This window comes from Symsagittifera roscoffensis, chromosome 5, assembly GCF_963678635.1.
Source record: "Symsagittifera roscoffensis chromosome 5, txSymRosc1.1, whole genome shotgun sequence".
Classification (NCBI taxonomy): domain Eukaryota; kingdom Metazoa; phylum Xenacoelomorpha; order Acoela; family Convolutidae; genus Symsagittifera; species Symsagittifera roscoffensis.
In genome coordinates, this window is record NC_087066.1 from 52,841,172 (window position 1) to 52,855,997 (window position 14,826).

Here is a 14,826-nt window from a genome sequence, read left to right on the forward strand (position 1 = left end):
TACAAGAATGAATGACTATGATTCATATTTAACAAAATCAAAATTGAAAAAAAAAACATCAAAATCAATTTTGTCAAAAAAGTTAATAAAACTGAAAAGTCTAAAATATTCGGAACAAAACTACTTGCAACAATAGAAACTTTGAAAGAAGTTTTTGGAATGCTATAATGAAGTTAAATTTTCGAAAAATGTCCTTACTGTAGCAATTAAGCTGACAAAAAGGGACAAATGCAACTTCAAAGACATTAACAGCATGAAATTTGACGTGTTTGTAAAGCGCTCGAGATACTATACTTGTAGATGAATGTCTTAACTTGAATTGTTTGATATCCAATTGATGAGTTTGCACACTACCTTAAGAGCTACTTGCATGACCAGCAGCCTCAATCATTCAATATTATTTCTATTACGAACCTGCTGCCGCATCTTAGAACTTAAATTCCTCTGAAAAACTATTGGAATTAAGCCATTTCTGTCAAGTTCAATGAAGATGAACTTTAGTCCTAAAAGATCAATGTGTTTTGGTAGTCACGGAGATGCATGTTAGATCATTGGAGCAAATAACCGATAGAAATCAACAATTTAATGGGCAAAGCGAGATTTCTAAAAGATTTCTTTCAAAAAACTCCACCAACGTCTATCACCTTGAACAGATCATATGTGAGAAAATGGAATACTCTCACGACAACAATGGTTGAAGCAACTTAAAGGCAGCAAGACATAAAATTCTTGGACGAACGAGCGAAAAAGTTCACGAGGCTTTTTTCCAACCATAGGGGAAGATTTTTCAAGAGAATTAGAGTAATGTCATGGAAATAAACTTTGACTTCATTGTAAAGCGCTCTGGATACCATGTTGGTAAATGAAGATATTAATTTGAAATGTTTGATATCAATATTTTGAGTTAGCTTACTAATTCTAGAGTTGCTACCAACACCAGCACTCTCAATAATTAAATATTCTAACCTTCGTCAATCTAATTCATTTAGACCTTGTCGCTTAAGTTTACGACAACACAATAATCTAAAAATAGCCGAAAACTTTAAAAAATCAAGTCCCGACTAGAATCCAACTCCCGGGATTTTTCATCTCAAGCATGGGTGTTGCAGCAATCTGGAGAAAAGCTGAATCTACAAAAAAAGGCTACTGAATTTAAGCCGACAAAAATAAACGCTAGCACAAAAACTCCAGTTTTCAAAAACAACAAAAACTGGCAGGATTCGAACCAAAACCGTTGTCGTCTCAAGCAGGTGTGTTATCTATGAGCCAGATAGTTGATTGAATTTATGAAATACAATTGTAGCCAAAATATTCAAAATAAAATTGCCACAAACTAAAGTTGAAAAATCCATAAAACATAGTTACGTTCCTAACAATTGAATTGAATAAAAAAATCGAATTGAATGTTATGAAAAAACACCCGGCAAATTTTACCCCGTGCAACTTGGGTAAAACAGGAGATCTTCTAAAATTGGAGATCCTGTAAACAAATTTATTTACGGGAAAGAAGTCCAGTAATCGATTGCAATACCCTTGCTTATTGCAAGGGTTAAGATTACAACAAAAATGAGCCGAAAACAATTATCATGATTCAGAAGGTAATTTTTGAAGAAAAAGACGGAAATTGTATTCTATTATTGTCTCCGAGACGCATCTTAAATCAAACAAATCGAGATGAAATTTGGTTCGACAAATCTGTATAACAGCCACATTTAAATCATCAGAAAATTAAAATTTTCATCAAATTAATGCTTTTAAATCAATGCACTTGAAGAATGCAGTTGAAGAACCAACAAATCAGTCAGTCGTCAGAAATGGCCTCTAACGACAAACTATTGAACCTTGTCGACATTTGAGATTCCTCCGAATGCTGACGTTTCGCCAAAAGTTTTGATGTGAAATTGGAATGGCCAGACCCCAAACCTCTTGGCGTTCTTGGATTAACTCCCGACATACCGCTTCCAGATCTCGACCCATAACCTTCGAGTTCTTCTGCTTTTATCGGGCTAAATCGTCCTAACTTTGCTTGCGTTGAGCAATAATGTTCAAACGACTTGGCGATTCTCCGATTATTATGCATGTTTTCCTGTTCCGTTCGCTGCTGAAAAATTTCTTCAGAGAGCAAAAATTCTTCGTCGGCAGTAAAGGCAACAGGCGGTGGAATTCTAGTGGCAGCTGCGAAGTCAAGCGTGAAATTGTCGCTCTGCTCTTGCAAGTTTAGCCTCGCAACAAGAGTATTCAGTCCTTTACTTTTAGATCGCATTTGATGGATGAACATTCGTTTCTCGTAAGTAGCCTTGCGTAGCGCTCGCATTCGTTTATCCGACAACACGAGTAGTTCTTTCTCGAGGATGCTTTGCTCCAGCGCGTTGCGAGGAAGAGTTATATCGTACGGGCGGGTGCTAGGCGAAGCCCATTGTTGCACTAGATCTTGAACGAAGCGCTTCTTTCGCATTAGTTTAGTCTCCCCTTCATGTGCCGAATCCATTCGGGAATTCGGTCGGTACAAATCGCGGACCAGTTTAGTTGACATTGCAAATTTTTGGTATAATCTAATAACTGCAGACTTGAGATTAAATTATTCGAAACAAACAGCTACAACTGCTTTGACTACTCCAACTGTTTTGTGAAAGTGAAGCTAAAATACTTAAAAAAACGCAACGGATTCAACGTTGCTTGGTGGATCAAGCAGGATTAGTCCATACAGGTGGTAAAGAAAGTACAAACATTCTGATTTCATCAGAAAAAAAACTCATTGTATCGGAGAATTGCACTTGGTTCTTTTTTACGACGTCCAATATTGATCAACTTGCCCTAATATTTTTCTAAAGGTCCCAATACTGACAAATTTTTGTGGGGAAAAATAACGCAATTGAAAGCTTAAAACTTTTTTCATTTCCAAAACGGAACTTTCGGACTAATATCCACACCTCGCCTCCTTTGAAAAGTCCATATTCCACCCTTTGCTTTTGAGTGTAAAATTAAATTTTAGTAATTGGAATTTTTATCATTAAAACTTAATAACTATTTTTTTTACTCGTAGGAGGTGGAAAGGAACTATGGATTAGCTTCTGTTTCTCCGTTTTCTCTGATTTTCTTTGCTACTATCTGGCTGACATATCAAAATGGTTTTCGACTAAAAACTTTCAAAAGTCGCATTGGCACCAATATATACTTGTTTTGAAAGGAAAAAGCGCGCACCAAAAAACAAACCCTTCTAAAAACTTCCTCGAAACAAAAGCTACTTCCGCACGCCATAAACCATACGCGCACATACACACATGGACAATTTTTATGAGGCAGTTAATCCGCTAGCAAATAGGCCTTAAAATGTTTTCGCGAAAAAACGGACAGTGAGATTCAAAATTGATCCTAACCCGATCTGAGAAATAAGTTTACTCAAATAAGACTTATTATCATTTGACAAAATAACCGGAAAAAAAGTGAACCAATAAAAACTTTCAGAAAAAAAAACGAATTTTCAGAGGAGTGTTTTCTGCGGAAGTAAGCTGAAAAAAATAAGCAGACAGACTATAATTTAACCTAGCCAAAAATGTTCAGCTTGCAAAAAAACAGGTATCGAATGGAATCGAACTCCCAGATATGGTTACCGCACCTTTGAAGAAAGCTGAACCTTCAGAAAAAGCGGGCTAAGAGAACTAAGCCGACAAAAATAAACAGACGGACGATAGACCAAAAAAAGCACAAAAACTCTAGTTTGCAAAAAATAGGTTGCAATCGGATTCGAACTACAAGCTATTGCCGTCTCAAGCAATTGTGTTACCTCTACGCCAGATGCTCCGCATTGTTCATAGATTTCGATTTTCTAATTACCAAGCGATAACAAAGTTGAATAAACCTGAGCAGAAACCTTCCATACCAAAAAGTAATTCGAAAAAAATCTGAACTAAAAAATTTAAGTCCCCTTCTCCCCAAAAAGATACACACGCACACGAAATTTTTTTGGTCATCAAAAGAAACAATGAGAGGCCACTAAAGCAATATAAAATAAGCCGAAAAACTATTAAGCCGAAAAAAGAAAAAAACGAAACAGAATGGAAACTTTAACAAATCGACTTGGTAAAATTGCAACCAACATAAAAAGCAAATTTCGATTAGGCCGTATATTTAAAATGCTAAATTGCTCAAACTATGTCTGTTGCAACAGAAAATCCCGGTAGATGAATGAGTCCAGGAGATAAAATGAGTCCTGTGAACAAAGTTATTCACGGGGGAAAAAGTCAAAAAGTCTAGTACCCGATTGCAAAACCATAGCTTATCGCAAGGGTAAATAGCTAGCTATGAGATTCATCCATAATTGTATTCAGTTGATGCGTGCCGTTTTAAAATTCTATGTGGTGGGGTGGGGTCACGTGACTAACCTGGACCTTGACCATGTCTGTGACTATGTCCCTGCAGTGTACGTCCAGAGTGATGAGGGCACACATGATGTTCCTCACAAGGGGGGTCAGTTTACCACGAACCAGACTGGCCAAGTAGTTCAGGTTCTAAACAACATGAACAAAATTACAGGACTTAACTTAATTTAACACTTAGATTTAAGACGATTTATCCACGAGGGAAAGGACCAACCTACGAGCTGTGCAGCTGATCACGGAGAGCTACATTGTGCCTTGATAAAGAAAATAACACATTTTTTGGACATTTTCTGGGCTGAGTAAGAAAAATACTTGTTTTTCCCCTCAAGCAACTGTCAGTGGGTCGAATCGACCAGGGCGTCCGCCAAAAAATACTCCCCCCTTTCTAATCATTACACAAGTCAGAGCAACTTTCATCGTAACTTCAAGATAAGGTTTCTAATTTAATGGAAACTGAGACAAGTGAACTGATGAGAGAGTACCTGGAAGCATTTCTGCTCGTAGTCGGCGACAGCCTTGAGTACATTGTTGTCAGTGGCGAGGCAGTCAGTGACTTCCCCACTCCAGTAGATCATGGACACTGTCAGCACCACTTGGGAGGGGAAGCTCTTGATCCACTCCGCCTTGCTAGACTTCTGGTGGTACTCCTGAAAAAAAACAGATGAAGAAAAATATATACTTGTAGAGGAATAAAAAGAACTTATTTCTCATCGTAACAAATTACATTTACACAGCTTTAGTATAAAAAGCATCATAATTACAGTAATTTGAAAGTCAGAGGGGTCAACTGATGACAACATTGGGGTAAATGGATACTGCTATACGATAAAAGTCCTAGAGTTTGTAATCCAAAGCATCCAAACAAAAATAACTGAATCGATCATTGAATAATCTCGAGTGTATAATCCAGCCGAAAAGTTACATCATATCAATGAAATTTGAAAGACTTCAATATCTGTTACATAAATACTAATTAACAATTATGCTTTTTCGTCTGGTTTATACTTCCGCTGGTTAATATACAAACGAATAATCTATGAAATAAATAAGAGGGGAGAAGCGATCGACAAAGAGCTTGGAAGGTGGCCAATAAACCATCTACCCGATCATCCTCTCCGGAAAAAGAATTAACAAAAAGAGCCAACAAACATGCAACGCCATTTCTCTTTCTCCTGTATAGCTTGTAAATCCATGATCTCATACATATGGCTTGTTTGGTTTGCTTATTATGACTTTCATGGCTTAATATGAATATTATGGCCTAATATGAATACGAATATGGCCTTATATGAATATCTAATAAGAGTATAGTTTTTGTACTGTACATGTTCGCGTATATCTTTGTAATTACATGTATGGTCTTTTTATTATGATTTGTATGGTCTAACCTGTATGGCCTGTTTTGTGATCTTCCTCAAATTGGAGAACATGGCGTCTTCCACTTTTCCCAGCCAGTCCTCCACATTTCCCCTCGCCTTCAGTCCCTTGCCCAGACTCACCTTCTCCTGCTCTGGAGAGATCATGGCCATGATGTCCTGAGATCCAGGCGCAGGCTGGCCACCGCCACCTTTGCCCCCTGGACTGCTTGCTAGATTAAAAAAGCATTACATAAATATTGCACAATTATAACGTCACTTTTTAACATCTTCGACTGATTTACCTTAACTATTACGTAACTGAGTGAATTTCTAATTGGTTGAAAAAAAACTTCCATATCATTCTAAAGTTACTCTTTACGGATAATACTTAATTATCTTCCCGTTTAAAATTAAGACTACAATTCAAACCCATCTGAAATTTCTGATTTCCGTAGAGGTTTTCTGTGGACTAAAAATGTCGACATCAAAAAAAATGAAAGTGAACAAACTATGAGGACTCGACAGACAGACTTATCATAAACAGTGACAAGCGCAGAAAAAATGGTCAAACAGAACTGAGGGGGGGGGGGGGTGGCTAGTCCCAAACATACTTTGCATGGTCTACACACGTATCAACTCTTTGAAATTTAGTTGGCTGTTTCTGTTTCGCCCCTCACACATTTCGCCTAATATGTCTTTTACGTGGACACAAAACTCGTAATTAATGCGGGGCGAAATATGTGAGGGACAAAAAACGTGCGATATTCTCTTAACATTGACTTTCCAAAAACGGATTTTCGGATCTTAAATTCTCTATAAATGACAAAACAAAGCCAAGAATTAAAGAAAGGGATATTCCTAACAATTTCCTTTCTTTTAGAATCCAGCTGCAAACATCCACCTTTATAGTGGTTTCTAATCCAACAGTTAAGTATATCGAATCTTGAAACTGGTTGCGAATTTCCCCCCTTCTGGGAGAGGTGGGGAGTTTTTAAAAAGCTCAAAAGAGTGCACTCAACACAACTGAAAGCTTCGCTCCACTTCAATTCAGACCACTCAAAAAGTTACCGTCAGCTGCAATGCTAGTGGACACTTTCTTAATGGGAGTGTTCACGCCCGAAACTGCAGGAGAATTGCCTGAAAGAACCAGATGACGCAACTTATTACATAACTTATTGCTTCTCATCACACACATTATGTAACTTCATTGTTTCCTTATGCAACTTCTTTGCTTCCTGGTGCAGAACTTCTGTCAGGTTAATGTCAAGTGATAATTAATTGGCGTTGCTATTGATTTAGTTCAGAATCGAGACCTTAAACTACTACTGACATACCATATCCTTACAGATTAAAAGCATACAGCATCGAAATACTTATTTGAATCAGATTGACGAGATATTTAAAATACTAAACAAAGAAATCAATTTCAATTCTTATTTGCTTATTTTCACACAAAATATTGTGTGGATCCACAGATGGGAAAACCATAGGACCATAATTCCGTTATCCATGTTGCAAAATACAATTTATCATATCAGCGTGAATCAATTTTCTAATAAAATTGTGTGTTAAAGTTACAATGTGTTGCAATTGCTAAGTGTTAAAATTATATTGTATTTGAATGAGAAAATTAATATTTTTACTTCGCTTGGCCCCACTATTGGTCATTATCGCAATTTTACTGCTGATGATGACACCTCCTGGCCTTTTCGAAGGTCGCAAACGAAACATTTACAAAAACGCGCGCTCAGAAAGGGCAAAATTTATACAACATTTTTTACCCTTCGAAAATGCAACTTGCAATAGGAGTCGAAACACTGGCAAAATGACGAGCATCTGAAATTTTATTTCAATCAATAGCAATCAATTTATGGTTTACAATTTGATTTCTTGATTTATATTTAAAATCGCTAGACAAATAAGAAAAAAACTTTAGACACTAAAAAAGAGAAAAACCGTCAATATTTTCCAAATATTTGACTTCTGATATCTATAAGACATTTATCTAATTGTAAGCATTGAACACTCTAAAATTTTACTTCTATTAATTTCAGGCGTTTTTCTGGAAGTTCGGACCTTGGCAATTCAAACAAGGATAGCCGGTCACTGTGCAAATAGCACAGAATGTTCCGACCAGTCTTAAGAAAAAACACAAAATATTTTTTTTTTTTCAAATTAGCGAGGTTTTATCTATGTGGTGTGATAAAAAAAGATCTAAGCGTCTAAGCGAAAGACTAAAACTTGTGCGAATTCGAATATCATAGTAAACTAAGGAAATTGGACAATTTTTTTAAAGAAAATGTTTAGAAAAACAGAAACTATGATACAAAATCAAAAAAAAAACTTGCAGAATTTTTTGAATTTTTCTTCATTTTGATTCCCAAAATAGCGCCAAAAATTTCCAACAAATAATTTTACTCGAGTAATACTAAATTTTCACGGCTTAAATTAAGCATAAATAAGCTATTGTAGGCCTGCTTGCTCGCTTTACGCTCTCGAAATTAGACGAAAAATCAAAGATTTCAGAACAAATTTTCTCGACTGAAAGGGCTTTAATATGATATATCACTCAACTTACTTCGATGATTATTTGTGGTGGCTGATTTTTCGTGGAAAATAAAAAAAACTAAAGCACACCCGAATACAGAGTTTCTCCCCATTTTCAATGGTCGGAACAATGACAAGATTAAAATTTAAATTGATTGTTTATTGTTCTGATATTTTTATTGTTCTGAGAATAATTTTGTTATTCCGATTTATGAAGAAAGTATCGGATACTTTATTCTGGAAAAAAATTTCCTGGACCAATAACAATGATCAAAACACTTGTTTTCAAGGAACCTTAAAAATTAAAATAAGGATAGCCGGCTGCTTTGAAAGTAGCATATAATAGTGCCACCACAGTGAAGAAAAAAATTTAAAGCAAATGCTCAATTTGTAACATATCTTTTTTTGGTTTTTGGTCTAATTTTTTGAAAAACATTTTCCTGAAAAATATATTGAACTATGACCGACAACGCAAGAATGACAAGGATATAAGAAACTAAAATGACGTTAAAATTCTTGTAAGATAAAATTTTAAGGTCAGCTTCTGATCAATTTGTCTAATTTTAATTGAAATCCCGAAGCCATTCCGACCAATTTTTCTCGAGAGGGACAATTCATTTGAGAGTTATTATAATCCGAATCAGAGCTAGACAGGCTTATAAAATGATATCACACTGGACCATATACAAAGTTTTCTGAGGCTCCTATCAGGACAAAACACTGCATGTATGTTCCCGTTGAATAAAACACTGTTGGCAAACACTGCATGTTCATGTTGTATTGAAATGATCAGAACAACAAAGCTGCTCCTATCGCAGCAAAACACTGTATGTTCCCGTAGTATTTAAAAAAAATTAAAACTGTGGGGTTGGTCGGAACAAATAGCAATATTCTACTACAAAAAAGTATTTGGGCTAAAATTTTAAAAAAAATAAAAAAAGACTAGCTAAAAAAAGACGAGATTAACAGCCACGTCACCATATAGAAAACCAAAGCCGACAAAAACTCAATTGACATGAATGGACAGATGAAAAATAAACTAGTGGAATGAACAAACGAATTAGATTTACCAAGTGCCCGAAACTCTTCAACGCAAGAAAAAAACTTTCTGAGAAATCTAGAACGCAATTATTTCACATGTGAGAGCAAATATTTGAAATCGGTAACTAGAAGTTTTTTCCCGTAAACAACTTTTCTCACAAATCTTAATGAAAATAACCATGCTTTATTATATTTTTTTAATAACTCAATTTCCTTCTCACTTGGTCCAGAAGCTAGCACGTAATTCCGCAGAATAAAGTCTAGAGTTCGAATCCCGCTGAACCTTGTTTTTATTCGATGCGAGGAATATGATTTTTTTTGTAAGACTTGAATTGTAGGACTAGTGTTTGTCTACTACTTTTTGTCGCCTAACTTCCCGAAGCGCAGATATTTTTTATTCAAAATATCTGTAATTATAAATAAATGAACTCTGATTACTTTCATATTTCTTTTTTTTTTGTTTTATAGGCTAAATGGGTTAGGATTATACTATATTAATTTATTAATCTTATTTTGCGTCGTTTGAAAATAAATTTAAATTTAAGCCCTTCAGTAGGGATGAGACATAAAAACTTCGAATTTCAATGTTTAAAAGCTCCAAACTTTCCATGACAAAATTTTATTTTCAGTTTATGTAGCGGCATCTTAGGTGCCGCTCATTACAAGATTTTGAATGTTTTTTGAAAGGCACTAATTGTGTTTCTTATCATTGTGTTTCTTGAACATCATTCGAAAAAAATGAGTGAAACTTTCGTATTGGTAGTTTTTTTCTGAAATAAAAAAAATTCTTTGATTTAAAGAGTTTCGTCTCACCTTCTGTCTGCAAGCTTACAATTTTCTGTTTGTTGTATCACAGGTGTCTGTTTCAGACACTTGCTCTCGCAAGAGTTTAGAAAAATTAAAAAAAAAAGATTTCATTCCAGAAATGCTGAAGATATACTGTTTTCTTTGAAAATTTGGCATTACTGTACAGCAACAAAAATCTCTCGTTATAACAGTCATTTGAATGCAATTTTTAAAATCTTTTTGGTGCCGGGATGAAAATGCTGGAAGAACTAGTTAAAGTGCAACCCTTAGACGCTCAAAAAAGCTCACTGATACTTACAATTTATTTGTGGCAAATTTAAACAAAATGCTCGTCCTTAAATTCAGGCGTGATGGAGATTTATCAAACGGAAGAAGAATACATCAAATACGGAAACGAATTCATGTTATCTCGTGAAAACTTGATAAAAGTTCACCTGAAGCCGAACTCTACCACGAAGCGGGAACTGGTTTACATTTGCTTGCATAATTATCAATGTGGAAACTTGGCTTCTATGATGATGGCAATTACTCAAGGACTTCTGCTAGCTGATATTACCAATCGAAATTTCCAAATTTGTGTTTTTGAACCCTGTCAGTTCCAACATTTATACTTGCCTGTCAGCTATAACTGGACGTGCACGCACATGGAAATGTATTGGAATGAACCCGACTTTTTCAGTAAAAACGTTTATTTTACAAAAAGTGGAACTTTAGTAGAAAATGTTTTAAAAGACGAAAACAGAAACTCCATATTCTACACCGTAACTGAATCATTTCTGAAAGATATCAGCAAAATTCCAAATTTACCCAGAAAATGGGCCCAACTATCACAAGTCGAACTGTACCAAACTTTGCATGGTTTGATTTTCTACAAATCGAATTTTCTAGCGAGTGCTGTAAATCGTGCTTTGAGAGATTATGCAGGCGAGCTGAAATGTCTCTCGGTAGAAATCGGCAAACGAACAAGCGTGACTAATTTTATCTATTCACGACTGCCTACTTTCGTTCAGTGGATGGTCGACGTCACGCCTGACATCGAAATTGTGGGCGTGTGGGAGTTAGATCACGACACGACAGTTATGGTGGCAACTAATTCTGAAGAGTTTTTCAAAGCTTCTGAAGTCGCGTTTGAAAAAACGATTCCAGTTAGCAATTCTAAAAAAGAGTTCAAGTTGAATTTTCTGAAACTGGAACAGCCAATTGGAAAGATGGACGAAGCGGATGCAAAGTGTGAACACATGGAGCGAAGTGTGATAGAATTTGAGGTGAGCAAAAATAACGTGTGCATAAATAGCGTTTTTTTTAAGAATTACATTAGATTTTGACAATTGTTGTAAAAAGGGTGCCCGGTCAATAAGACGACAGCTGTTAAGACGAAACCGCTTTTGATGGGACTTTAAGACGACAATTTACGCAATTATATTGACTATATGTTGTAAAAAGGGTGCCCGGTCAATAAGACGACAGCTGTTAAGACGAAAACCGCTTTTGATGGGACTTTAAGACGACAATTTACGCAATTCTCCACATTGTATTTCTGAGAAACTGAAACCGATTAAATTTGAACTGCTCATTTTACATGTAATAACGCTAATTTGTCGTCTTAGTGCCTTGTCGTTTTAATGGTCTGTAGTCTAATTTACCTAGCCCCATTAAAGAATTATTTAGAGAGGTTAAAAAATTTAAACAATTTTCAACAAAAAAAATGTTTAGACATTCAATTTGGATTTTTTGAAAATTTTGTTTGTATTTGGCTAAAAAAAAGGTATTATACATAAATGTCATTTTCTAGTCTCGAGACAATAGACTAAAACAAGATGCATTAAAATACTTTCCCTGTAATTTTAGAGGAAAAAAAACAATTTTTCAAAGACATGTTTTTGAGATTTTCTAGGGCAGCCGATTAAACGCACAATATAATCTTTGAATTGCATTGAGATTTTGAATAAAAAGTTTTCACGTTTCATCAAATTGTACATGAAACAAAAATTAGCAAGTATATTTGAACAATTTATTAAAGCTTTCTAATGCTGCTTTGAATTTGTATTCACTTCATTATTCAAATAACAAATTGAAAAAATAAGAGCTATAAAAAATCATCCAACAGAAATATTGATTCTATTTTTAGATGATGCTGCTATGCGATGCGTTGCTGCTTTCTCATTCTCAAATCAGTTACTTAGCGGCTCTAATAAGGGATGTTCAGAAAGTCACGGAGAAATTGATTCAGTGTCATTTAGAAGAAGCATTTTTTGTTCCCACCACTCCGCGAAGCGGGAACGAACTATGGCGTAGGGTGTTTTTTTTTGCGACGAATTTTTACTTCAAGGAAAACTCATACACACACGTGATCAAACACACGTCGGGCAAGGTCGATTGATATATGACATAAAGCCCTTTTCGTTTTGATTCTAATTATAACAAGACTACTCGTATCAGGGCGAGGCCCTGGAAGTTCCGACTGCCTTTTAAGGTTTATGGGGCAGTAATAACATTAAAAAGTTAAATGTGAAAAAACAAAAAGAAAAATTTTTTTTTTTTGAAATTTGAATTTTTTAATGAAAATCATCCCCCCACACGCCATATAAAGTACAAAAGGATAGATTTCGCTCCTTGTAACAAATTAATTATGGCAAATAAGCGTCTTTCAACCAATTTGAACGATTTCTAAGACGGATTAACTCTCCGCTTACGCGTTATTAATGCGAAATATATCGCGCGTTAATTGTCCCAAATTGGCCAAAATGCAATCTTTAAACCCCCATAACTTTACAAAAAATGATCACAGGTGAAATATCTTTTCAAATTTAAGCTCAGGACAACAATACCTTTTGAATGATATAAAAAAATTCCATCAAAAATGGCTAGTTAAAAAGTCAAAATTTGTCTGAAGAAGAAAAAAACCCACCCCGAGCACAAATATTCCGTTACTTTTGTATCGAAAGTCGGAACAATAAAGTTTCGATTATTCTCAGTTAGTTGTAGATTTGGGGGCCCGGTATTTAAAATCGTCAATAAAATTACACATCTTAACTTCAATTTCATATTGAACATTTTTCAATCTTAAGAGTACAATAAGGCAAATATTAAATTACTGTAGCAGAGCTTTAACTTTTGATCGACATGTGATCTAAAAAATCGGAACATTTAGTGGTGAATTGTGAAAAATTTTCAACTAAGTGATGATAAACAGTGGTCGAGCAAAAATACCGGTTATATACACCGGTTACATAAATAAGGGTTACATCTACCGGTTATAGGAATTTTAAAAATGGCTGGAATAAAATGTTGCACGGACAAAATTGATAACATATTTTAAAAAAGTTTTAATAAATCGAGTTGAACATTTATCTTAATCTTCTGTAACCTTCTCGATGCTTCAAAAACTGGCTCTTTTTCCTTCGATAAAAATGAGTCGAGTAATACATAAAAAACGCACAAGCTCAATTTTAACCCAGAGGTGAAGCTGTGCCTTGCAAAAGCAAGCGAGAAAACGACAAAAAAACAGCTCTAAAAGCTGAAAGATAAAAAAAATAGAAACAAGTCTCGAATTAGCAAAATTTTGGCACGTCTTGGATTCGAAACAGCAACATGGAGATTTGGGGTCACACGTTCTCGCATCTGCGCCACCGGCCAGTTAAAATTCCCAACACTAGCCAAAAATTATTCAGCTATAGATGCTAATAAATTGCCAAGGCAATGCAACAAAAATGTCTTCAAATATAAATCAAATTAGTGCTAATTGTGGCATTGAATCTCCAAAAAATAGCTTAGAATTTAAATTAGAGCAACAGACGTTTGAATAAAAGCAAATACTAGCCACCAATAAAGCAGATAACAGATGCTATGAAATTTCCAATGCAACAGACTGTGATTATAGCAAAAGTGCCACTAAATGAGCACTTTTATTTGCGAGTCAGAATGGCACAAAAGTTGGATGGTACTATCAAACAACGCTCCGTTTGTGTAAGCATCTTATCGAAATAAACAGCAAATAAACGCAAAAGTCACGTAACTCATTTTTCACCTCTTTTTCAAGGGAAGTTTAAGAAACAAAATAGCCCCTAGCACTCCTTCACACTCGGTCACACACATCCACACACACACACACGCATACACACACACGCACACATACACAAAAAAAAATTTTCATGTTAAAATTGCGAAGAGCTGGACCTACCAAATATTTCATTCGTATTAACAAAAAAAATGTCCAGAAATCCAATTACCAGCGTTTGATTATCCTACAAAAAAAATTATGAAGCCGGAATTGAGCTGACAATACTCGAGTAGACGCCGTTTGAGCCGAAAAAAAATCAAACAAATTTTGAGATATACAATTTTTTGAAATTCGAACTTCCAAAGTCCCGCCTGATAACTCCGCTTTAACGCAATGTATCATCGAAACAAAAACAATACTAAGTCGTAGGAAGGCTCGTAAAACTTGAACTTTTCGAGAAATTGAGCAAGCGAGCAAACCTCACGTCCGCACATCTAAGTTAAAACAAAGTTGTGAACCGGAAAAGTCAAACATACCACTAAAACGTACATGTGATCAGTGCTCAAACTATTTAAGAACATCAAAACAAAATTTAGGCCCCGTAATCCAATCCCCCATCCTCCAAACAAGGAGAAAAACATCAAAAATTTTGTCGACCTCTATTTAGGTGTCAACCAAATTGATTTTCCATGCT

The 14,826-nt window shown here is 35.3% G+C and overlaps 3 protein-coding genes across 4 annotated transcripts in view; 2 read left to right on the forward strand and 1 right to left on the reverse strand.

The window, feature by feature from the left end:
* Positions 1–14,826, forward strand: part of LOC134846552 (centrosomal protein of 41 kDa-like) — a 604,453-nt gene that overhangs the window by 159,547 nt on the left and 430,080 nt on the right. The gene's annotated exons all lie outside the window — the stretch shown is intronic.
* The window catches only part of LOC134846553 (dynein axonemal heavy chain 6-like), a 115,031-nt gene that overhangs the window by 75,767 nt on the left and 24,438 nt on the right, over positions 1–14,826 (reverse strand). Inside the window, exons 17-20 of the mRNA XM_063863938.1 lie at positions 6,806–6,874; positions 5,768–5,967; positions 4,862–5,026; positions 4,383–4,508 (exon numbers count right to left, since the gene is read on the reverse strand). Of these exons, the coding sequence (XP_063720008.1) occupies positions 4,383–4,508; positions 4,862–5,026; positions 5,768–5,967; positions 6,806–6,874 (560 nt within the window). The remainder of the gene's footprint in view (positions 1–4,382; positions 4,509–4,861; positions 5,027–5,767; positions 5,968–6,805; positions 6,875–14,826) is intronic.
* Positions 1–14,826, forward strand: part of LOC134846551 (uncharacterized) — a 138,965-nt gene that overhangs the window by 65,517 nt on the left and 58,622 nt on the right. The gene's annotated exons all lie outside the window — the stretch shown is intronic.